Raw genomic sequence first — 27,388 nt, 5'->3', positions numbered from 1 at the left:
AAATGTGAACTGCATCGTGAATGGAGAACCTATAGAACAAATAACATTTCAGCTACTTAGGCCTGATTTTTAATGAAAATAGTAATCCAAATTCTCTATCCTCTAAGGCACTTTTTACTGTGGTGAGTGCAAGCAGTATGAATGAATCCAAGAATAAGTATGATAGCTTGTGTTTGTGTGTGCAGTATGTGGCCTCCCTCGATGAGTCTGATTCCTTGGAGGTGTCTCTTAATAATAATAATAATAATAATAATAAAAAACCAAGTTGAAAAACTTCGAACAACTATCTCTAATCCAGAATATTTTAATAAGGTGTGACACCTTTTGACTACTCGTATATTGAAATGTGATTTCTGCATTACATCAACCTGGGTATCAACTCTGGGTCCGGCTCTCACTGATGAGACCTCAATAAAGGTGGAAACTGCTCTGGATAGTGATTCATCTGTTATATCTTCCTCTTTTTCGTGTTCCTTGTTTGTTATTATTATTAACTTTATCTCGTCCTTGTGTTAATCGATTTACTTTAATTCTGACTTAGACTGACTGCCTTCAAAATCCTATCTTAACACAAGTTATGGTGCTAGACTCAGAAGGCTATCTAACAACTTGACCGAATACTTAGAGTAACCACGTGTATTGAACTCTCAGACAAAGAGCCTATCTCTTTGTTGGAGACAAATCCTTTGTATTAACTGTCTGGTGCTGTTTCCCTGTCAGATACAGGCAGATTTATTTGTTCCACTGCGCCAGCCAATATCCTTCTATTAAGAGGAATCCTCAACCAGGGAACTTCTCTCCGAAATTATACAGAGGTGATTATTATCCTAACGCTTATCCTTCAGCACCTAATTATCTAAACTAATTACACTCAATGATGCTTGCAATCGTGGCCTATATATTCAATTTTACCCTGCATTAGGTTCCGAATTTTATGAGTGATGAGTTGAATTCAGGCACAGGCTATTTTTAGGTTAAAACATAAAGTACATTTTTAAGATCACCAACTTGTACATAGTTACATTCATTTTCACTATTCGATTAAAATCAGATTCAGGTAAGGAGCTATTATTGATATTTAAAACTTAATTGTAAGTCTAACTTAAGCTTCTTCACAATTTCACTCAATCGACTATATACAATACATATTATCAAATTCTAATCTTCACAATTTATCCTATCAAGCTGTCACAAGTTACAAATCATGATTATCACACTCTACCTAATTCACAATCGAGACAAAGTTACCGATAGAGCTAAACCTTGGCAGTTAACGCTAATCACTTAAAGTTCCTTACTAGAATGTCCGTTCACAATTAATACTTAACTGCAATTCACACTTATTTCACAGCATGCTTCTCTATTAACATAAAGGAGAATAAAACAGTACTTTACCAGGATAGTCCACATTCTGCATACAATGCTAGGTTCTCCTTCCTTGAAAACTGGGTCAGGAACATCGTAGAATTGCCTTTACACACGTGGTCATACATACTGTTCGTCTCGTCTGCTCCTTCAGTGCGCCCGGTGATCTGTCCACACTGGTCTGGTTTCGTTGCCGGTTGTTCTATTCCACATCGCCGTCTCAGCGGTCACGTACATGGGAACTTCAGTTGCTGATATTGAACATCTACGGGCTATCCTGTATCCATCACGAGGCAAGATAGAACTGCTCGTCCATGAAGAGCAGGTCAAAAGCCAAACAGTCAAGACACGAGCAAGGGCAAAAAGTGACGATCAAGAAGCCAATAAAAAGCCCTCTGCAAGGGGAGCAAATCCTTTTTATTTCGCACCCTTAGCACCCTTTTTTCTTTTACGAATCTTCGGCCAACACTCACCTTCCTTTCCCACTAGTCCATCCGGGTCACCGCGTCTCCTTAGGTTTGACTCTTCTGCGAATTCGAGCGTGAGCCACTTTTTGATAATTTACACTGCCAAAGCGTAACGCTCGCCCAAGCACCTTGAACTTTAAATTACATACGTTTCACATAGAACATAATATGGTCGTTACAACTTACTAAAGCATAATTCTTTACACAGAAAAACTTGACATAATGGATTTACGCTTTCTATCTTTACATAAAATATTCGTTCTATATACTCTTTTCATGATCAGCATCTATACTAAAGCTCAAGTATCTCTTAATTGTTTTCTAATTCTTGTTGAATCCTGAATAAAAATCAAAAAATTATAAAATTTCCCATTCAAGATTCAACACATCCTATAATGCATAGCATTATTCATGTCCGTAAGGATATGTGCTTTGCATTAAGGGATACTAAAGAAGTGATGTGAAGTCATTAGCTTCTTTATATAAGTTGTCCAGTTTTGAAACTAGTTCAGGTGTAAACTTTGTTTACTTACACTTGGATAAAGGATTAAACCAAGAATATAATTTCTTGACATCTTTAATTTATAGTTGGCTGAGTGGATATTTGGATGTGAAACCTGGATTCTAGGCAGAGAAGATGTAAGAAGATTGGAGGCTTTTGAAATGTGGTGCTGGCGCCACACGAACAAAATAAAATGGACAGAAAAAAATCAAATGAACAAGTCCTGAGAGAGATAAACCAAACAAGAACTCTAATTAAATCGATCAAAATTAGAAGGGATAGGTGGTTTGGACATATACTTCGACATGATGGACTTGTGAAAAGAATAACTGAAGGCAAAATAGATGGGAAAAGAAGAAGAGGCAGACCAAGGAAAAGCTTTCTTGACCAAGTCAAAGACAGCATGGGTTCCAGGAGTTACCAGGAGATTAAGAAGAAAGCCAATGACAAAGTGGAATGGAGGAAATTGCTGCTGAGTTACCAGTTCCAAGACTGATGTAACTGATGATGATGATGATGAGTGGATATTGTCTCCGCTTTCCTACAAATAGATTGTAAGTTCGAATCCTTGTGGGTATGGATATTTGTGAATATCTTTAGGTGGGAGATAAAAAAAGCGCTTATTGGATGAATGAAATATCTTTAAAAAGTTGTTTGTATTTGAAAGAAGGTTTACTGGATTAGCTAATCCTAAACCCATCCACAGAACTAACATACGTGGGTGGTCTGAAAAGTTCTTGGCCACGACCATAAATGGCAACACTATCTTCAAGATTTTTTTTTTTTTCTAAATTGATGCATCTATCATAAGCATTCTTTTGAAATTGCAAGTCATTCTATCAAGTAGTTTGTTTTATACTGTCTAAAGCAAAAGTGTTGTCTGCATCCCTTGAAATGGATAAAATTGAGTATCGTGCGGTATAAAATTCTTTGTAAAACAAGGTTTAATGCTAAAAGAAATTCATTGGAAGTTCATATAAGTTTATGGGCACTGCTCCTTCGTTTTCGACAATTAAGAAATGGGCTGCCGAGTTTTAACGTGGTCATACCGGCCTTGAAGATGATCCACGTGAAGGATGTCCAAAAAGTGTAACAACTCCAGAAATCATTGATCAAGTGCACGATATGGTATTGGATAACTGGTGAGTCAAAGTGCGTGAAATTGCTGAGACTATAGGCATTTCAAAAGAACATGTAGGATATATTTTTCTTGAAGAATTGCAAGTGAAAAGCTTTGTGCAAGATGGGTGCAGCTCTTGCTAACAACAGATCAAAAACACACTCGCGTGAAAATCTTTGAACAGTGCTTGGAGCATTTTAACAAGAATAAAATTTTATTTTTCAACATAATCTCCCTTAAGATTATGTTGAAAAATAAAAATAATTTTGAAATAATAAATTCATTTTTTCATTGTTAGGCCGAGAACCTTTTTCAGACCACCCACATATTGTAGGTCTATAACCTTTCATTTGTAAGAATTACACATTAGAAGAAAAAAAAAATTCTTGTATAATCAACCAGATAGTTCAAGTGTTTGAGATTCCATTATGTTTTAAAAGGAAATCTTGAATCTAAGAGTCTGCCTGTAAATGTTTATTTTACATAAGAACATGTATTATAATGGGTAAAGTAATTTTTTTTTTTTTTCTCTTTTTAAATTTAGAAAATTCTTTTGCTAAAGTCATGGAAACTGTTCTTTTTGCCTTATTTGTCCATTGCTTCGATTTTTCACTCCTCTCCTTCTCCCACACACACACACACACACACACCATTTCTATACTCTGCACTTTATTTTTGAGAGTTGTTGTTGTAGCAACTTAAGGAAAAATGTATGCTTCTGTTTTATTATTGATCTGTTTATAGTCATACAAGACTAGTCTCTGTTTCTGCAATATACATTGAAAAATGGTCACCCAATGGGTAAAAAAAGTGAAAATTTAAACATCATTCCACAAATCAAGTTACTTTTAATATTATAACAAGTAAGGAAATGGTTACAGACACTCAAAGAAAGAAAAAAGTGAATTTCTTGAGAGCTCGTTTTTGTATATACATGTAGTCCTCGACTTATGCCGATTCGCACTTACGATGGCCAAAATTATTATTAAAAATTCTCTAATTTAACTTTGCTGCCAGCATATACATGCATATATCACATTACTTTTGTATACACATTGTCGCCATTAGTCGACAAGCAAAGTTTATCACTAATGCACAATAGCCGCTGCTATGATTCACCCACTTCTAACTTATCGCAGCCTTTGGCACGTTAGTTGCTAATCAGCAGTCGAAGTGTTCGTTTCTCTCATTGCAATTTTTGTATTCATCATAACTCTATCATGTCCAGTAAGAGAAGTAATACTACTGATTAAAATTACAACATAAAAAAGAAAGCGAGGAAAGCTTTAAGTTTAGATGTTAAAATGAAGGTGATTAAAGTATATGACAAAGGAAAGAAAGTCGGTGAAATAGCACGAGAAGAAAACTATTGCATTCAACTGTTTGAACAATTATAAAAGATAAATCAAGAATAATGGAGGCAGCTAAAGGGGCAGTTAATATGAAATGTACAATTTCAACAAGAAAAAGAGAAGGGTCAATTCATGAAATGGAGAAGCTTTTAATGATATGGATATATGATCAAATCAACAAGAATATTCCTCTCAGTTTTGAAACAAAAGCACGCAGCCTATTTGACAATTTAAGGAAACAACAAGAAGATAAATATGGCAAGCATACATTTAATGCTAGTAAAGGTTGGTTTAATCGATTCAAAAGCCGATTTAATTTACATAATAAGGGAGAAGCTGCTAGTTCTGATTTTGAAACTGCTGAAATTATCGAGAAAAAACTGCAAAAAAAAAAAAAAAACTGAAATAAATATCAAAAATGATGATTTTTGATATGTGTTTATGATAATTTAATCTTAAATGATAATTTAATGATAATTTTTTCTTAAATTTTTTAAAATTTTGTATTTATGTATTTATATATGTATATGTGCTAATAAATAATATAGAAATGTTTATGTAAGTTTATACATTTTTACCCATTTTAAATTAAATAGAAATTTAATTTATGAAAATATAACAGAAATCAAACAAATCAAGAATTAACAAAAGTCCTTGACTTATGTCAGAATCGACTTACGACGGAGACGTTGGAAGGTAATGCCATCGTAACTCGGGGACTACCTGTATAGTGAGAGTATTCATTCTCATACACTGAATTTACAATTTTTTATATACTAAACAGATTGGTTTTGCTTGCTTTTTTCATCAAATTTCTTCATTTGAAGCAACTTGAAAAATGTATATAGTAATCCTAAACATCAAGTTTCATTAAATTGCATCTAGACAAGAATTATCATTTCTAATTGTTTTGTCAATAATAATCCAGAGATATGTGGGGAAGGAAGAAAATTAGTATTATCATTGCAAGTTATTTTGCCAATGAAAATGGAATCATAATGGAGGAAATAATAAAGATTTCTTTTATAAACCAACCATGAACAACTTAGGACATGTTCAGTTAGAAATCACTATAATCCATATGAAATAGGTCAGAGTTGAATATTTCCATTGTTTTTGTGAAAACTGTCATGATATAATTGACATACAGGGTGTTCGGGATAAATTTGACAGTTTTGTAAGGAAAAAGAAAATCTTCTTTGTATCTATTAAATTTAATGAATTGACAAAAAAACATTACAGGCAGAGTTAATTACAATACTATCAACAAGATTTACTCAAAATAACCACCATTAGCATCGATCACAGCTTCAATTCTGCTTCGGAACCTCGAACAAGCTGATGCTACAGTCTCCCTGGGAAGGGCCGCAAAAACTGTTTTAATTTTATCCATTAACTGGGCTTTTGTATTACTGGAAGTGCGATTGGTGTCTTTTTCAACTGCGCCCCATGCAAAATAATCCATGGGGTTAAGGTCTGGGGAGTTTGGAGGCCAAACATTTGGACTGGTGAAGTCGTAGAAATTTTCAGACAACCATTTTTGACTTTTCCCAGAGGTGTGGCAAGGGGCCGAATCCTGCTGCCATACATACGGCCTACCATTGGCTACCCTTGTTATCCAGGGCTTGACTACAGTTAGCAACTCCACGAACAAAGCCCGAATTCCAATGCCAGGGTTCTTCAACACCTGTTCCTGCAGATTTGCGAGGAATTCTGCTGTACGAACGCAATCAGATCGTCTGCTAGGGATCTTTCTTCTTGCTACATCCTCGTAGTCACCATTGCAAGTCTCTAGTTCATGCCTGATTGTTTTTACTGTATTCAGGGAGCATTGGGCAGCAGTCGTAATATCCTTATTTTGATGGCGGGCACGAATCATCATGATACAAGTTATTCTCTTCCATGATTCAGGTGGGTTCCAGCTATCCATCCTTTCTGACATCTTGTATATGAATGAAGAAGGGTCCAAACTTTTAAATGAAGAGAAGTGTGTGTTAATACATGTAACTTACGGAAAAATATAATTAATTATAAATATGTCAAATTTATCCCGAACACCCTGTATTTACATCATCATCATCAAATTCCTGATATGTACCCTCAAGAGGTGTACAGGATATGATAGTACTACATGAAAAATTTACATCATTATTAACTTCCTATCTACAATTTTCCTCCAAATCAGTCTGTTACTTGTCAAGATGCCAACATTATCAGATCTTGTATTTCTATCATCTAAGGCACTTTGTACCGTATCAATCCACCTATATCTTGGTCTTTCTCGAGGTCGTTTTCCTGCCAATCTGGCAGAGAACACTTGTTTTGCTAATCTTTCCTCGCCCATTCTGTTTAGACCAGACCACTTGAGATTAGCTCTGCTAACGCATTCCTGGATGCTGACAATGTCAAGTTCTTTCCTAATATTCTCATTTTTAATATGATATTGCCATTAATGCCATCTGTACACGCCTCTAATCTTTCTCAGGACTCTCATATCTGCAGTCTCTAGTCTTTGGTCAAGTGTTTTACTTCTGACCCAGCTCTCAGATCCATAAGTTAAAACTGGTTTGAACACTGTCTTGTATACAGCTAATTTAGTGTTCCGACTAATTTCTATCTTATTCCATATGAATTTATTCAATTGACTTCCAGCCATACCAGCTTTGTTGATTCTGTTGTCTATTTCCATAATTAATTTACCATCTTCACTAAAAATCATGTCTAAGTAGCTGAAATGTTTTACTTGTTCCACAGGTTACCTGTTCACCACACAGTTGACATTTTCAACACTTCTACCTATTTTCATTGTCTTTGTCTTTTTACTGCTGACCTTCATACCAGTTGAATTACAACTGGATTCCCTGTTGTAATTCAACTGGGAATCCAGTTGAATTACAACAGGGAATTACAAGACTAAATTGTAATTCAATTTAGTCAGGGAATTACAAGATTCCCTGACTAAATTGAATTACAACAGTTATTCAATTTAGTCAGGGAATCTCGCAAACTTGTAGCGGATTTATTTAGAAGTATAACATTGTCCGCCTAAAGCAAAGAGCTGACAAACATCTCCAATTCTGATATGTTTAATATCACTTTCCTTCATAATGTGATCCATATAGATAATGAATAACAGAGGGGATAATGTACATCCTTGTCTCACACCACATTTAACATTAAATCATCTTCCTGTACTTCCTTCAGTTCTAACTGCTAACTTAAAACTCAAATACAGACTAAGTATTGCTTGATATAATGCCCCATTCACACCATATAACTGTAGCGTATTGAATAGTTTCTCTCTTACCACCTTGTCATATGCCTTTTCCAGATCAACAAAACTTAAATACAGATCTTTGTTATATTCCCATGCTTTCTCAACTATTTGTCGTAAAGTGAAGATCTGATCCTGACAGCCTCTGTTTGGCCTGAATCCAGCTTGTTCTTCACCATGTTTTTCTTCCACAATTCTTCTCAACTGTTTCTCAAGTATACTTGCATGGATCTTGCCAGGTACACTCAGTAGGGAAATACCTCTGTAATTCTCACATTAAATTTTATTTTTCTTTTTATATATGGGTACTATTAGAGCTCTACTCCAATCATTGGGAATTCGTCCCTCTGTCCAGGCTTTCTGAACTATGCAGTGCAGCCACTGTAAGACTTTTATACCACCATCAGCATTTCTGGTCGAATATCATCTACTCCTGCTGCCTTTCCACATTTCAAGCCTTTGATGGCTTTTTCTACTTAGTATGGATTCCTGCCTGTATGCCTGTTGGATGTTTTTTATCACTGTGCTATCACTGCTTGTTTCATTTAGCAGTTTTTCAAAGTAATTACTCCATACTTCAAGGATATCTTTTTCTCCCGTTTTCATGTCACCTTTATCATCTCTAACTCCTTTTACAGCACTCTTTCCTCCATTTTCTAAGTTTCTTCAACAACCTCCAGAATATCTTACCACCTCCTTGATATTTATTTTCTATGTTCTTGCCAAAGTCCTCCCGTGAATTTTGTTTAGCTAATTTTACACAGTGTTTCACTTTCTTACATTTGTCTCTGTATTCTCTAAGAGCAACAGCTGACTTATTTGCCAGGAACTTTTGATATGCTTTCTTCTTTTCCTTCACTGCCTCTTTAACTTCCTGTGTCCACCATGAGTTCTGATTTTTCTATCCTTGCAGACAACCTCACCACATGCCTCTCTGGCTGAATCAATTAGGGTTTTCTTCAAGGCTTGCCACTGAATCTCTAAGGTTTGGTTACTGTTCTCAAACTCTTTCATTTTTTCTTCAATAATCTTTGTGTATTTTAGTCTACAGTTCACATCTAAGAGCTGTTCATTTTATTCGCTTTAAAACTTTAAAACTCTTACATGTTATTCTTTTCAATATGAGATTCAATTTTATCCTGCTCAAGACTAAATAGTGATCACTTCCAATTTCAAATCCTCTGTAGACTCTGGTATCCTGCACCAGGGAGAAAACATCACTATCAACAATAACATAGTCAGTGAGACTTTTCTTATTCCTTACTTCTTCTCTCCATGTGAATTTGTGCACATTTTTATGTTGGAACATGGTGTTAGTAATAACCAGTCCATGTCCATTATTATTAATTTTGCTATTTAGATCCCCAACAAGGATCAAATTTTCCTTTTTCGTTGCGTCAGTTGTTTTCTCTAAAGTCTCAAAAAATTCCTCCACTTCTACCTTAGCAGAACCTTTGGTGGGACCATAATCACAAATAAGTCTCATTGTCCAGTTTCCCATTCTCATATTTGCCCACATCACTCTACTTGAGACTGTCTGCCATTCAAGAAGATTAGCCTTTGTTGAATGCTATGGCTACTTCTTCTTTTCCTTTATTGTCATTGCCTTAATATAACATTTTGTATTTATTGCTCAGAAAGATCTCACCAGTTTTTGTCTTTTTTGTTTCAGTCACCCCTATTATGTCAACCTGGTTCTTATCTAACTCCCTCAGCTAGCTCCATTTCTTTGCCATTCAGGCTTCTTATGTTGATAGTACCGATCTTTAACTCTGGTGATATTGAGTTGGGGTGTGCTTTCAGATTTGTTCCAGTAGCTGACTTTTCTCTGTTCTCCTGGTTTCCTGGCGAAAACAACGTGGGCTTTGTTTAACCGAGCGACTCCTCAGCTAGCATGAAATTTTGCCATGTTGTACCATCATTTTGTATATTGGTTTAAGCCAATAAGAATACAATTTGGTTGGCTAAATCCCAGATTGCCAGCCCATCCTCGTTCGTTCAGTATCCAGGTAGATACCCAACAGGGTGCACCACGAGAAGGTGAGGATTGGACATTATGTCAGAAGCCCTGGTCAGTTCTCCGCATTCCTTTAAAAGCTATGTGGAGGTCTCCTCTCAGTTATACAGCTTTGACCCTTAAGCACCCCGATATATTTACATTGCTCAAGGAACTCTACTGAGTGATAACACTTGTAAAAATCTGATGTGTATTAAAAGTTAGTATGAAAAGCCAGCCACTTTTTGTACTGCAAACTTATATTTTTGTTTTGTCCCATTTTGCCATTATGAACAGTTCAGTTAAAACCATGATTAAATAAATGACTCAGCGAATATTAATGAAGATCTAAATAACAGATTTCATTAAGCTTGTGTGTAATTATTAATGTTGGTTTGATTTGTTTTGGAAAGGATAGGTTGAAAGGGAAGATATACAAACAAATAAATGGGATGGTAATGCCCCTCCCCCCACTTTTCTCTCCACTTCCCATTCCCATTTAGCCAATTTCTATGTTACTTAGAAAATGTAGCTATGAATATAGCCAATCTGTCAAACCACTGGTTTGGCTGTGCTTTGTTGATGATGTATTTGCTATTTGGCCAAATGGTCCAGACACATTAGATATATTTTAGTGCATTTGAATATCAAACACCCTAATATCTGCATCAAAATGGAACTGGAAGCATGTTGTCTGCTCTTCTTAGATACACTAATCACATGGCTTCCTGATGGTTCATTATCTTTTTCTGTTTATAAAAAATTCATATATACATACAGGAAGATTTTTGTACAAACATTCACACCATCCAGCTCAACAGTATGGTGTCCTAAAAACACTAACTCACGGGCAGAGCTATCTGTTACCGCTGAACTCACTTACTTGTGTCACTTTCTTAACCATTGGTTATAATCCCATAGAAACTTCTATTGCCTATTCAACAAGAGTACAGCAAAACTGTTCCCATACCGTACATTCAAGGTGCATCTGAAAAGATATCTAGAACACACACCATATTATAACCATATGTCAAATTGGCAACTCTCATTCATTTGCCTAAGGACAAACTCTCTTCTTTATCACATCTAGGAGTTTATGAAGTGCCCTGTTCTTGTGACCTGGCTTGCTATAAACAGACAGAACTTTTGACATCCACCTTGGTGAACATAAAAAAATACATTTGGCACTATTGTTATGGCAAGTCTAGGAGACCAAAGCATGGTCTGCTAGATCTTTCACACAGGATCAAATAGAAGAAAACAAAAGTGCCACACAGAAATCATAAGTTGATTCCAAAAACAAAAGATTGTTTTTGGAATCAACAGCAGCTTTAAAACATACTCCAAACCTCAACAAGTATGGCTGTATAAATTCACCAAAAATCTGGGAGATAGTCATTTTAAGATCTAAAATTTCTCTCTCTCTCTCTCTCTCTCTCTCTTTATCCAATAATAGATGCCACCAGTTAGTAGTCCGTTACAATTTTGTTTTTTAAACTAATCCCAGTATTATACCAAATTGTTGTTTTGTGTACTGTGTCATTCTTGTGCTCTGAAGATGCTGGATATAATATCAGTGAAATATCAGCTAATAAGTTATTCTCTTATTATTCTGTGTTGTGAGTCAATACCATTAAATAAACTACATGTACTGCCAACACATAAGCCCTTCTACTTGTTTGAGATAAGAACTAATTGAAACCAAACTTAAACATGGGTGTCTCTTTGTGTATGTCCTAAATTAGAAATTCTGTTAAATTTTAGCAAGCAGAGTTATTGTATATAATTTCAGCACACTTTTTTGATCCTTTGTGCCCTCAAAACTATCTTAGTGAAACAAAAATTGGGATGTTCTGGTAAATGATGCCAAATTTCAATAAAATTCATTTATCCAGAGCCAAAAAAATAATTGGCAGATGGAGAAACAAAACAGATGTATTAAATGCTTATGCATTTTGCAAACTGTATGCACACTTTTCCAAATGGTCATAGCAAGGATGTAAAGAACTACAGATGCCTACAATTTCAGCTCCCTATGTAATATCTAGTTTAATTACATATGACAATTCTTAGTTTAATTTTTTACACTATTTAAATGAAGTAATATATTACCTGTAACTCTAGAAAATATTGGATTAACAGATATCTACAATATCCATCAGTTCACCTAGTTTATTTTTGTATAATATAAATAAAATTTAACATAATGAATTAAAGAATAAATTAACATGTAAATACAGTACTAGAAATTTTAATATATGTGCCTCCATGTATGCATTTGAATATAAATAAAAGGATACGAAACATTACAAAATTAATATTATATAAAACTAGAAGTTATGCCACCAACCCTACTATTGAACTAGTTTATATATCTTAATCTCATACCTAAGAAGTCATGATATCTTATATATGCTAATAAACCAAACACTAACAGTCTGGTGATGTTTTTAAAATGTAGATTTCCCCAGTTTGGTAACCAGTATAAACTCTTTTTGTTCAGTAAAAAATATAGACTCTACTATGTACAGTGGCTTCTCAATATAGTGAATTAATAGCAAACAGAGGAATAGTTAGTTACATTCAACCTCCCACTGAGGAGACCAGAATAAAGATGGAATCTGATTTGGGTAGTAACTCTTCCCATAATACCTGGCAATGTACACATGCAAAAGGAAGCACGCTGTGCAATTTCAGATAGTAGGTCAATTGGATGAGAAGTCGATTGCCTCTACAATTTATGAAGATGCTTCATGTGAAAACTTTTGTTTACTCACATTTGGGTAAAGTACAATATAAAAATGATATAATTTCTGTCAAGTATAATTTCTGATCCAGCAAAAAAGCTTGCTATAAAGGAAAATTAATAGTAATCAGGGGAAAAAAAATATTGTGCCATCCTTTCTAAACCTGTCACCTTAATGAAATCTAGTATCAGTCTTATTATTTGGATAAATTTTTTTTTTATACATTCAGAAAAAAGTAATTTATGTGTTGCAACAATTTTATTTTTGCAGTCATAAGGATATCTTAAATTTTTTATATTTTGCCTTTTTATCCATAGAGGTATATTCTTATTTCTTTTATATATAAATGTTATCTTTTTAATGTTATTTTCAGAAATATCTTTCATTCATTTATTAGGCCCAGTGGCTTGTAACGACAAAGTCATTTGACTCACAAATCTGATATTCGGTATTATTTGTAATTAAAATATCTCCATTCTGTCAATTACAAGTTCACCAGCCAGTTCACCTGGTGAACTTAGTAGGGATAGCCTTGGCTGAAAGAGGCCTAATAAAGTTATTACTATATCACAGATTGTAAAGTTACTGAAATTTGAATCTATCTCTTTCTTAGTCAAGTGATGCACATCCAACTGCTTAGTCATGGAGACATTTGTTTTCAAAATTAATAGCATAAAAATTTTAAAAGTAAACCAGAGTGTCATGCATGATTTCCTTAGATAAAGGATAAATTTTAAAAAAAATTTTGGCACCACTTATATATTTTAAATTAAAAATCTGATTTTTTTTTATTGTTATTTTTAAACATAATAAATTAGCAACAGATCTGCCTGTAGCTTATGATTTCATATTGTTTGTTTTTATTTTTGTTAGGTCAATGAAAAGTTTGCCATTGATTTGATAGCACAAGTTCCTCCAAAAAAAATTGAAGGTAGAACTACATGGTGTGATGGTGGGGGAGGTCCATTAGGACATCCAAAAGTGTATATAAATCTGGTATGACCAATTTTTCTAAAATATGATGTTCCTTTTTTCTAATATTTTTTATAATGATTGAATAAAAGACTAGGACGAGTATCTTCTGTTTCCTCTCTTTACTCGTTTTGAATGGTGTCTTTAATATTAGGAGTATTAATAGATTACAAAATCCCAAAGTTTAAGGACATAGATAATAAATTTCATATAATGTTTATGAATAAATGGCATGAACAGTCAAGGTCAATTTGTCAAATATACGAGGGTGGGCTGAAAGGTTCTCAGCCTAACAATGAAAAAACGAATTTATAATTTCAAAATTATTTTTATTTTTCAACATAATCTCCGGGGTGCTTAAGGGTCAAAGCTGTATAACTGAGAGGAGACCTCCACATAGCCTTTAAAGGAATGCGGAGAACCGACCAGGGCTTCTGACCTAATGTCCAATCCTCACCTTCTCGTGGTGCACCCTGTTGGGTATCTACTTTGATACTGAACGAACGAGGATGGGCTGGCAATTTGGGATTTAGCCGACCAAATTGTATTCTTATTGGTTAAACCAAAATAAAAAATGATGGTACAACATGACAAAATTTCATGCCGGCTGGGGCGTCGCCCGGTTAAACAAGGCCCCCGTTGTTTTCGCCAGGGAACCAGGGCGAACAGCGAAAAGTCAGCTACTGGAACAAATCTGAAAACAAACCCCAACTCAACATCACCAGAGTTAAAGATCGGTACTATCAACGTAAGAAGCCTGAATGGCAAAGAAATGGAGCTAGCTGAGGAATTAGATAAGTACCAGATCGACATAATAGGGGTGACTGAAACAAAAAAGACCAAAACTGGTGAGATCTTTCTGAGCAATAAATACAAAATGTTATATTCAGGCAATGACAATCAAGGAAAAGAAGGAGTAGCCATAGTATTCAACACAAAATACGAGGCTAATCTTCTTGAATGGCAGGCAGTCTCAAGTAGAGTAATGTGGGCAAATATGAGAATGGGGAACTGGACAATGAGACTTATTTGTGCCTATGGTCCCACAGAAGGTTCTACTAAGGTAGAAGTGGAGGAATTTTTTGAGGCTTTAGAAAAAGCAACTGACACAATGAAAAAGGAAAAGTTGGTCCTTGTTGGGGATCTAAATAGTAGAGTAGGAAATGATTGTGAGACATACAAAAATATTTTGGGAAAATTTGGAGAAAAGAGCAAAGCTAATAATAATGGCAAATATCTGTTGGATTTCTGCTCAGGACATGGACTAGTTATTACTAACACCATGTTCCAACATAAAAATGTGCACAAATTCACATGGAGAGAAGAGGCTAGGAATAAGAAAAGTCTCATTGACTATGTTATTGTTGATAGTGATGTTTTCTCCCTGGTGCAGGACACCAGAGTGTACAGAGGATTTGAAATTGGAAGTGATCACTATTTAGTCTTGAGCAGGATAAAATTGAATTTCATATTGAAAAGAATAACATGTAAGAAAGTTTTAAAGCGAATAAAAGTTGAGCAGCTCTCAGATGTGAACTGTAGACTAAAATACAGAAATATTATTGAAAAGAAAATGAAAGATTTTGAGAACAGGAATCAAACCTTGGAGATTCAGTGGCAAACTCTGAAGGAAACATTGATTGATTCTGCCAGAGAGGCATGTGGTGAGGTTGTGTGCAAGGATAAAAAAATCAGAACTCCCTGGTGGACACAGGAAGTTAAAGAGGCAGTGAAGGAAAAGAAGAAAGCATATCAAAAGTTCCTGGCAAATAAGTCAGCTTTTACTCTTACAGAATACAGAGACAAATGTAAGAAAGCTAAACAGTGTGTAAAACTAGCTAAACAAAAGTCATGGGAGGACTTTGGCAAGAATATAGAAAATAAATATCAAGAAGGTGGCAAAATATTCTGGAGGTTGTTGAAGAAGCTTAGGAATGGAGGAAAGAGTGCTGTAAAAGGAATTAGAGATGATAAAGGTGAAATGAAAACAGGAGAAAAAGATATCCTTGAAGTATGGAGTAATTACTTTGAAAAACTGCTAAATGAAACAAGCAGTGATGACAGCACAGTGATAAAAAACACTGACCAGGCATGCAGTCAGGAATACATATCCATACTTGAAGTAGAAAAAGCCATCAAAGGTTTGAAATGTGGAAAGGCAGCAGGAGTAGATGATATTCGACCAGAAATGCTGAAGTATGGTGGTATAAGAGTCTTACAGTGGCTGCACTGCATAGTTCAGAAAGCCTGGACAGAGGGACGAATTCCCGATGATTGGAGTAGAGCTCTCATAGTACCCATATATAAAAAGGGAAATAAAACTGAATGTGAGAATTACAGAGGTATTTCCCTGCTGAGTGTTCCTGGCAAGATCTATGCAAGTATACTTGAGAAACGGTTGAGAGGAATTGTGGAAGAAAAGCTTGGTGAAGAACAAGCTGGATTCAGGCCAAATAGAGGCTGTCAGGATCAGATCTTCACTTTACGACAAATAGTCGAGAAAGCATGGAAATATAACAAAGATCTGTATTTAAGTTTTGTCGATTTGGAAAAGGCATATGACAAGGTGCCAAGAGAGAAGCTATTCAATACACTGCAGTTATATGGTGTCAATGGGGCATTATATCAAGCAATACTTAGTCTTTATTTGAGTTGTAAGTCAGCAGTTAGAATTGAAGGAAGTACAGGAAGATGGTTTAATGTTAAATCTGGTGTGAGACAAGGATGTACGTTATCCCCTCTGTTATTCATTATCTATATGGATCACATTATGAAGGAATGTGGTATTAAACCTGATATCAAAATTGGAGATGTTAATGTCAGCTCTTTGCTTTATGCGGATGATGTTATACTTCTAAATAAATCCGCTACAAGTCTGCAAGATTCTCTGACTAAATTGAATAGCTGTTGTAATAGATATGGTATGAAGGTCAGCAATAAAAAGACAAAGACAATGAAAATAGGCAGAATCATTGAAAATGTCAACTGTGTTGTGAATGGAAAACCTGTGGAACAAGTAAAACATTTCAGCTACTTAGGCACAATTTTTACTGAAGATGGTAAACTAAATATAGAAATAGACAACAGAATCAGCAAAGCTGGTATCGTGGGAAGTCAATTGAATAAATTCATATGGAATAAGAAAGAAATTAGTCGGAACACTAAATTAGCTGTATACAAGACTGTGTTCAAACCAATTTTAACTTATGGATCTGAGAGCTGGGTCAGAAGTAAAACACTTGACCAAAGACTAGAGACCGCAGATATGAGAGTCCTGAGAAAGATTAGAGGCGTGAACAGATGGCATCAATGGCAATATCATATTAAAAACGAGGATATTAGGAAAGAACTTGACATTGTCAGCATCCAGGAATGCGTTAGCAGAGCTAATCTCAGATGGTATGGTCACTTAAATAGAATGGGAGAGGAAAGATTAGCTAAACAAGTGTTCTCTGCCAGGTTGGCAGGAAAACGACCCAGAGGAAGACCAAGATATAGGTGGATTGATACGGTACAAAGTGCCTTAGACGATAGAAATATAAGATCTGATAATGTTGGAGTCTTGACAAGTAACAGACTGATTTGGAGGAAAATTGTAGATAGGAAGTTAGTAATGATGTAATTTTTTCATGTAGTACTGTCATATCCTGTACACCCCTTGAGGGTACATGGCAGGAATTTGATGATGATGATGATGAACATAATCTCCCTTAAGCCCAATACATTTATTCCAGCAATGCTCCAGTGCCATTATCCCTTCCCTGTAGTGGTTCTCAGTAAGATCTGCAAAATACCCTCTCTACAGCTGCAATTACCTCTTGATTCGAAGTAAAATGCTGACCAGCAAAGAAGAGTTTTAGCTTTTGGAAGAGATAGAAGTCAGAGGGAGCCAAATTTGGGGAATAAGATGGATTTTTCAACAATTCATAGTGCAGATCCCTTAATTTTCCCATTGCCAAAACATTTTTGTGGGCAGGTGTATTGCCCTGATGAAAGATGATTTTTTCTTTTACAAACCGGGTCTTTTCTCACAAATTTTTTCGCCTAGCCTGGTTAAAAGATCGGAATAATATTCCCCGGTTATTGTTTTACTCTTTTTAAGATAATTAATAAACAAAATGCCTTTTAGCATCCCAAAACACCGATGCCATGACCTTTCCTGCTGATGGAACAGACTTTGTCTTTGGTACTGAACAACCGGCTTCTGTTCACTGTTCTGACTGCTGTTTGGATTCTGGTGTGTGTAATCTAAGTCTCATCCATAGTAATAAATTGATGCACAAAAGCAGTTTTATTCTTGTTAAAATGCTCCATGCATTGTTCAGAGATTTTCATGCGAGTGCGTTTTTGATCTGCTGTGAGCAAACGCGGCACCCATCTTGCGCAAAGATTTTTCATTTGCAATTCTTCATGCAAAATATATCCTACACGTTCTTTTGAAATGCCTATAGTCTCAGCAATTTCATGCACTTTGACTCACTGGTCATCCAATACCATATCGTACACTTGATCGATGATTTTTGGTGTTGTTACATTTTTTAGACGTCCTTCACACTGATCATCTTCAAGGCTGGTATGGCAATGTTTAAACTTGGCAGCCTATTTCTTAATTGTCGAAAATGAAGGAGAAGAGTGCCCATGAACTTCGAATGACATTAAACCTTCTTTTACAAAGAATATTATAAACACGATACTCAATTTTATCCATTTCAAGGGTACAGACAACACTTCTGCTTCAGACAGCTGTATAAAACAGATGTACCAACTTAGAAAAAAAAATTATGCTGATAGTGTTACCATCTATGGCTAAGAACTTTTCAAACCACCCTTGTATATGGTCAGAAATGAGATTTCGACTGAATTCTTGAATTTTGTGGGAAATTTGTATTTGGAAAATCAAGTCTCACTTTTTTTTGTGGCACTGAACAATTTAGGGAGACACGGTGTAATGATAGTGGATTCTGAAAGTAGTAATGAATGCACTTATGTAGATTGGTCAGCATTGGAATGGAGTGGTCAGGAATACTTAGGTTGGGTCTGGGAGGCTATGTGGGGCAGAAGATGCGTGGACAGGACCAGGTGAGGAGAAGTCACAGGTGTGTGTGGGGGGGGGGGATTGTAATAGACCAAGAACTGAATTGTTATGTTTATTTGCTAAGAGTATCAGAAATAAGGGAGATGAAATTGCTGCATTGATTGAGTTTAAGTGCCTGAATAAGTGAAACATGGTTGGATGAGAATGACATCTTGTGGAGTAAAAATGGAGGCATATGATGTTTTTAATGAAGATAGGAAAGGAAGTGAAGTGATCACCTGGGTTGCAACCAGTCACATGAGAACTTATATAAAAAGGGGATATATGTGAAACTATAAGACTAGTGATTATGGAATGCTTAGGAAACATCTGGGAGCTATAGCATAGAAAGAGGTGTTGAGTGGGAAGGATATGGATGCTGCATGGCCATTGATTAAGAAGAGCTATTTAACAGCAGCAATGTCTGAGTATCCCAAAGGTGAAAAGATTAAACAAGGTAGGAGCAAAATGAATGAATGAAGAGATTAAGTATGAAATCTGGAAGAAGGCAACTCTTCTCACTTATTACAACAATGTGACAAATTATCTCGATAAAGTAGCTGCATATACAGTGGTGTACTTGGATTTTTTAGAGGCCTTTGATAGACTGCCACATGACAAGCTAGTAGTTAAATTGAAACACATGGAATTAGATAACAGACTAGTAAAGTGGACAGCTGATTGGCTGACGGGCAGCTCTCAGCAGGTTGTGTATAGAGGAGTGATATCCCAAAAGAGGAAGGTCAGTAGTGAAGTGCCATGGATCTGTTTTGAGACCATTATTGTGTAACTTGTATATTAATGACATTGGAACTGGCTTAACTGGAGATGTGTTTGCTGATGATGCAAAGTTGGGAAGGGCTATGAGAAGTAGAGCAGATGTTGTGACTTTGCAGGATGATCTGAACAGACTATATGAGTGGGCAAATGAGTGGAGCTATTAATTTAACGTTGCAAAGTGCAAGACCCAATTGGCAGGCAAGGTTGGGATGCAGAGTATACAATTGATGGAGAAATTTTGAGGGAGGTGGTGATGAGAGATCTGGGAGTGATGGTGGACAGAGACTTGAAGTTTAGGGGTCACATTGCTAAAATTGTAAGAACATCCCAACAGATTATGGCAATAATGAGGAGGACATTGACATGCAGAAGCAAATACGTTATGGTTCCCTTGTATAAGTCTTGGATCAGGCCACATATGGACTACTGTGCACAGATTTAGTCACCTGGTTTTCAGAGGGATAAGGATGTATTGGAGAACATTTACTAAGTTAGTGTCAAGTTTATGGAATGTCAGATACAAGGAGATATTGAGAGCATGAAATTTATAGAGCTTTGTGAATAGAAGAAGAAGAGGAGAATATGATTGAGACATAAGTTAGTGAGGGTTGTTACTAGATTTGGTAACACAGTAATACTGTGCACGGATTTGGTCTCCTGGTTTTCAGGGGGATGAGGATGTATTGGAGAAGGTCCAGAGAAGGGTTAAGTTAGTGACAGGTTCATGGAATGTCAGATACGAGGAAAAGAAATGTAATTTACAGAACCTTGTGAATAGATTAGGGATATGATTGAGACATATAAGTTAGTAAGGAGTTGTTACTAGATTAACATGAAGATATTTCATGTAGAAGTAGAGGCCATCCATGGAAGCTGTATAAGGAGGGTGTGAGCAGGGGAGTGAGAATCAAGTTCTTTGCATGGAGAGTGATTGGTCAGTGGAATGCAGTGTCTAAAAGTGCAGAAACTGTGAATCGGTTCAAAGACGGTTCAATGATCTTTTGGCATGAGAGAGTATAGACCTCTCATGATGAGTTCTTTGACTCTATGGAGGTTAGATATTAATAACAATAATTTTTATAAATAGTAGGTAGTGATTTTAAGTTTGTCCTGTTAAGTAAGATTTCATAGACTCCTTGAAAAATCCTTTACATTTGAATTTTATTATAGTATATATAGGTTAATTAGTTTTTTCCCACTTGATTCCATATTTGCACATAAATTCACCCCCCCCCCAATTCACCTCAGATGAAATAAAATAAGCATTAAAACAAATGGAAAATATATTAGTGAAGACCTAATTCACATAAAATTAATTAAATGGGGAGGAAATAACATAATTCATCATGTCACAAACTACTAAATCTAAATCTATGCCTAGAAAAGGGAAAAATACCAGAAAACTCGAAAAATGCTACTCTGGTACTGTTATTTAAAAGAGAAGACAAAGAAGTAAAGAACTATAGACCAATTAGTATTCTCTCTAATCTGTACAAAATTATCACAAAAGTAATAACAAACAGGTTAACCCCTCTTCTAAACTCAAATTAACCTGCAGAACAAGCAGGATTCCGTAAAGGTGTTAACACAATTGATCATATTCGTGCAGTAAAACAAATAGAAAAAGCAGAAGAAAATCAATTGCTTCTCTGTTTAGTCTTTATTGATTATGAAAAAGCATTTGATTCCACCAAAACTAATGCAATAAACAAAGCACTCCAGAGACAGGGAGTTCCTGGAGAATAATGGATCTCCTCCAGGAAATATCTGCAACAGCAATAATCCAACTTCACACGAGTGGCAATAAAATATCAATTGAAAAAGGTGTCCGGCAAGGAGATTATCCCCCAAAATCTTTACAGCAGTCCTTCAAGAAATATTTAATAATATAAACTGGACAAACCTTGGTATAAAAAATTAATAACAGAAACTTAAGACACCTAAGAAATGCAGATATCATAATTTTTGCAAACACTCCAGAAGACCTTAATATAATGATAGAAGACCTATATCATGAAAGCAGAAAAGTTGGTCTAAAAATAAACAGAGAAAAAACTAAAATCATGTTTAATCATTTTGTAACACCAAGAAACATAATAATGGAAAATAATTTCTTGGAAAGAGTCTCTTCATATACATATTTAGGTCATCTCATTGATCTAAACTGCGGACTCCAAAAGGAAATAAATAGAAGAGTTCAACTTGCTTGGAGTACATTCAGAAAATTGAAAAGCATTTTTCAAAACAGTGATGTCCCACTCTGTTTAAAAAGGAAGACATTTAACTAGTGTATACTTCCAGTCATCACATATGGTTGTGAAACTTGGTCTGTAACAAAAGCACTGACAAATAAACTAGCAACAACTCAAAGAAAAATGGAGAGGCTGATGCTAGGCATCACATTAAAAGATAAGAAGTGAAACACCTGGTTAAGAAGCCAGACTCATATCACTGACATCATTCTTCACCACAAGTGACTAAAATGGAAATGGGCTGGACATCTATCCAGAAGAGAAGATGAGCGATGGACCACCATACTAACGAACTGGATTCCAAAAGAAGAGATACGAGACTGAGGACGTCCTAAAAGGTGGAGTGATAAATTGTTGAATTTTGTTGGGAAAAATTGTCAACCATTGCCAAGAACTTTCTCTGTTCTTGGAAGGAACTGGAGGAGGCCTTCATCTAGCAGTGGACAGAAAATGTCTGAAAAGAAGAAGCATGACCCTTCCCATGTATGGCAATATATGCATATGAAAGGAGAGTCCTATATATTATGGGATACTGGGGAAATTTGATATAAAGTCTTCTGCCTTTTGAAATTACATGAAATTTCCTCAGTGTCTCATGATACATAGTACACTCTCCTTTCATATGTGTATATCACTATTTAGTACATCATAAAAAACTCAAATATTTTAAGGAGTGTCGTTTTTTCAAGGAATCTTTTGAAGCCTTTCTTTATAGATGAAACTTAAACAGAGACTGTTTCAGCTAGCTTCAACTTCCCTATTCTTTCAATTAGCTTCTTCACCAGTACGAGGAATTAATATTACGTTTTAATTTTTGTAAGTTACTATTTAGTATGATTATCCCATAATAACTCACGTGCTTATAATTTATCGGTTTTACTATATCAGTTATGTTTATGTCTAATTTTAATCCTCAATCTTCTTCTCTTCAAGGATTAGGCATTTGCCTGTTCTAGCTTCACTGGTCTTTCCATCTTGCTGCTGGTCTTCCTCTCTCTCTCTCTCTCTCTCTCTCTCCATCCCCTTTGATCTATGTTCTGTCCACTTCTTTTGGTAGCTAATATCTTTCCATCCTAAATCCTTAATTAGCTTTGAAGTCCTTGGAGATTTCATGTTACAAAATACTTTTTGCTTTAGTGCATAGAATGCTTGAATATAGTACAATCAAGTATAATGCTTAAATTTTTCTCTCCATGTACCTGTCCACTCTTCTAATCTTTAAGATCATTCTGAGAAGATCTGAGATCATCTAGACAATTTTATTACTCTGCCTAATTTTACATTGGTAGAGAGAAAAATCAATACCTAATTAACTCAAATCAGCAGGTTCAGTGTGGTACACTGTCAAAAGCTTTGCTGAAATCTAAATAAATCACATAGCTTTAACCTTAATCTATATACCTTTTAGCCTCTTCATAAAAAGTTAAGAAATTCCTAAAATTGACCAATTCTTTATGAAACCATGCTGCACACTACTCAGTGAGTGATCTTGGTCAAGGATGAACTGGATATTATTCTTAATTAATTTTTCCATTGGTTTGTCAGAAACTCTGATGAGCCTAACAGGCCTGTAATTCCCCATTTTTATACACTGAGCACCCCCTCCCCATCAATTGGTAATATCTTAGCAAATTTCAAATAGGAACAATTTTCTAATTTTAATCATTTATTGAAAATAATCAAAAGTGGTTTAATTATCCCTAACATGTTTATTTACTGACAATGGTACTGTTTTGCTAGACATCGTAAAATATCACCAAGTTCATTATCTTGCAATAAATCTGCAGGTACATTTACTTTCTCATCCTGCATTATTTAATTTACACTTCCACCTTCTACATACACATACATGAAGCAGTTATTAAATTCCTCTGCTATCTCAGCAGGGTCTTTCAGAATCTTACTCATGGTACTTGATTATATTCAGTACTGATATTTTTGGAGGTGGAGGAATAAGAGATCTTGGGGTGATGGATGAATGGATGGTGGATAAGACTCTAAAATTTAGAGGACACATTGTCAAAATTGTGAGGACAACACAATGAATGCTGGGAATGATGCAGAGGACACTAACTTATAGAAATAAGGAGATTCTGGTTCCATTGTATAAGGCCATGTTAGGTCACCTGGTTTTTTTCAAAAGGATGAAGAGATGTTGAAAAGTGTCCAGAGGCAATTGACTAAGGTAGTTTTTGATCTCTGGAATGTTGAATATGAAGAAAGGTGGTTGAGAAGATGCAATTTACAGAATCTAGTGGATAGGAGAAAGAGGGGTGATATGATAAAGATATACAAGTTGATAAGGGGTTGCTATAAGATTAACGTTGAATAGGTTTTTTATAAAATGGTGGGAGATCAGGGAAGAAAGGCAGTGACTAAAGCTAAAGTTGCTACTGAGGAGAGCATTTGTCCTGAGCAAAAACACTGCCGCAGTGATGATAATAATTTATCTGAGGATATGCTGACATTAGAAATAGCTCAGTAAAAAGAAATGATTAGGAAATCAATCAGGGAATTGGAAAAGGTGGAAAAACGTTTGTTTAAACTTTGACAGGATAAGAAAAAGGATGAGAACAACAACAGGCAGGAAAATACTGAACTTGGTAATCAAAATATTAATAACAACAAGGTAAGTCAATTAATATCTAAGAAAAAAGAGGTAATATGGTATGGTGACTCAATTTTAAAATTTGCGCTTGTCAAGGGAGTCACCACTTCTAGTTTCCTGGGAGCGAAAATTAAAAATATGATAAATGTAATTGAAAACCAAAAAAGAAATGTAAAAGAAATGGTAGTGCTGGTAGGTACAAATAATTTAAGTGGTGACAAACATAGTATGAGAGAAGATATGAAAGTTCTGTTGGAAGAAGTGAGGAAGAAATGTGAAAGAGTAAAAATTGTAGGATTACTACCTAGATATGATAGTACTGAGTTAAGGAGGAGGGCATGATAGCAAATGATTTCAAACAATTTCAGGCTATGTAGAAGATATGGATGTGAGTTTTTAGACGTGTGGGATGTGTTTGATGGCAGAAAAGATTTGTATAATAATGATGGCCTGCACTTGAATTCATTTGGCATCAGAAGCCTGGAGAAATTACTTCTTGGTATGAAACTTCATACCAAGAAGTAATTTCTTGGTATGAAACCAAGAAATTACTTGGTTTCATAATTAGAGTCAGGGAAACCAGATCATCAAGGGAGAAATGGGGAAAATGTGTGTGAAAGTTCAGCTATGTTGTACAAACGTGATAAAGATATAAATGCCCGTGAACATGGTTATGTATGTGGCGAAGGAGTGATGGCCTGCACTTGAATTCATTTGGCATCAGAAGCCTGGAGAAATTACTTCTTGGTATAAGACTTCATACCTTGGTTTCATAATTAGAGTCAGGGAAACTAGATCATCAAGGGAGGAATTGGGAAAATGTGTGTGAAAGTTCAGCTATGTTGTACAAACGTGATAAAGATATAAATGCCCGTGAACATGGTTATGTATGTGGCGAAGGAGTGATGGCCTGCACTTGAATTCATTTGGCATCAGAAGCCTGGAGAAATTACTTCTTGGTATGAGACTTCATACCTTGGTTTCATAATTAGAGTCAGGGAAACTAGATCATCAAGGGAGGAATTGGGAAAATGTGTGTGAAAGTTCAGCTATGTTGTACAAACGTGATAAAGATATAAATGCCTGTGAACATGGTTATGTATGTGGCGAAGGAGTGATGGCCTGCACTTGAATTCATTTGGCATCAGAAGCCTGGAGAAATTACTTCTTGGTATGAGACTTCATACCTTGGTTTCATAATTAGAGTCAGGGAAACTAGATCATCAAGGGAGGAATTGGGAAAATGTGTGTGAAAGTTCAGCTATGTTATACGTGATAAAGATATAAATGCCTGTGAACATGGTTATGTATGTGGCGAAGGGGTGGGAAAATATGCTTTGGGTTCGGACCTTTTAAGTATGTCTAGGGAGGGAAAAGAGAAAATTCTAGAACAAGACCAAATACATTGCATATCTAATTATAAGAATAGGCTAGGTTGTAATTTATTATGTCTATACACAAATGCCAGGAGCATTAGAAACAAAGGGGTTGAGTTTGTTGCTTTATTGAATACAATGTGGCCTAAGATTGTTGGCATTAATGAAACCTGGCTATCGAATCAGATATGGTAAGTGGGAACGAGTGTAATGGATATACTATTTTTAGGAATGACAGAAGAGATAGGAGAGGAGGAGTGTTACTAATGATATCAGATGACTTAAGTTAGGGTAGAAATACAAGAAAACAATGATGGTAACAATGTCCCATGTATCGATGAGTTTGAGTCTATTTGGTGTGAAGTGGAGGTTAACAGAATGAAATATATGGTGAGGTGTTGCTACAGACCTGGCAGCTCAGTTGTAGGGGACGAAGAAATGCATTGCCAATTTTGCCTTATGGGTACCAAGTGAAGGATCATTATGGGTGACTTTAATTTTCCAAACATTAATTGTGTAGAAGAGAAATCTCATGATCAGAAAGAACAGGAATTTATTGAATTGTTGCGAGATAACTTTCTCAAATAGCATGTGAAAGAATGAACTCGAGGTCAAAGAGTATTGGATTTGTTCGTAGCATCAGAAGGGATCCTCTATCAAGAATATTGCTATTTTACCACCAGTTGATGACAGTGATCATGCTGTTCTTTCTTGGGAAGTATCTACTTGTATTGAAGCTCCGATTAAATCAGGCTACTTGCTGAATTACAAAGCTGGAAATTATATCAACTTAGAAGAATACCATCTTTGGTCCCATGGTATCAGTTACTGAATGAAAAAAATATCAGCAATGCATGGGAATCTTTGAAAAAGTGCTTGAATGAGGTGGTATCTGAATGTATCCCTAGTATTCTCCGAATGAATAGGTTGGGAGTGAAATGGATGTGCAGTCTTATTAAGCTAGAGATCCACAAGAAGAAGATGATGTGGAAAGAATATCGTGAGAATAAGAGTGAGAGGAGTTATGAAATATATAAAGCTCAGACTAGAAAAGTAATGAGTATTGTGAGAAAAGCTAAAATGTAGTATGAAAAGAAATTGGCCATGCAAGCTAAAGGCAATCCAAAAGAATTTTATTGTTATGTCGCAAGCAAAAGATGTTGTTTAAGAATGAATGTGAAAGAATAACTTTATTGAATGCAGATGGTACACGACTGTCGGAAGCTAAGGAGATTGTTCAGTTAATGAGTCCTCACTTTGCTAAGATATATCAACCAGGTTTTATACATCCAACGTAGTAGTAGCACCATGCTACTACTACGTTGGATGAAGAGTTAGAGGTTCATGAAGATGAGGTTGAAGAGCTCTTGCATAACCTGGATAAGAATTTGTCAATAGGGACAGATGGAATATCTGCCCGTTTGTTAAAGGAATGTTCAGCTGAATTGGCTAGGCCTTTCACACATTTGTATAACTTGAGTCTCAGCTCAGGAATGATACCAC

At 35.6% G+C, this 27,388-nt stretch overlaps 1 protein-coding gene across 1 annotated transcript in view; it reads left to right on the top strand.

Moving 5' to 3' along the window:
* Positions 1-27,388, top strand: part of ND-13A (NADH dehydrogenase (ubiquinone) 13 kDa A subunit) — a 45,114-nt gene that overhangs the window by 11,452 nt on the left and 6,274 nt on the right. The window contains exon 3 of the mRNA XM_090397741.1: positions 13,697-13,819. Within this exon, the coding sequence (XP_090253867.1) occupies positions 13,697-13,819 (123 nt within the window). The remainder of the gene's footprint in view (positions 1-13,696; positions 13,820-27,388) is intronic.

The sequence above is a fragment of the Typopeltis vanoorti genome, chromosome 9 (genome assembly GCF_054136105.1).
Source record: "Typopeltis vanoorti isolate ZY-2024b chromosome 9, IOZ_Tvanoo_1.0, whole genome shotgun sequence".
NCBI lineage: Eukaryota > Metazoa > Arthropoda > Arachnida > Uropygi > Thelyphonidae > Typopeltis > Typopeltis vanoorti.
The sequence above is the reverse complement of the archived record's forward strand: the minus strand, read 5'-3'. Positions and strand labels throughout refer to the sequence as shown.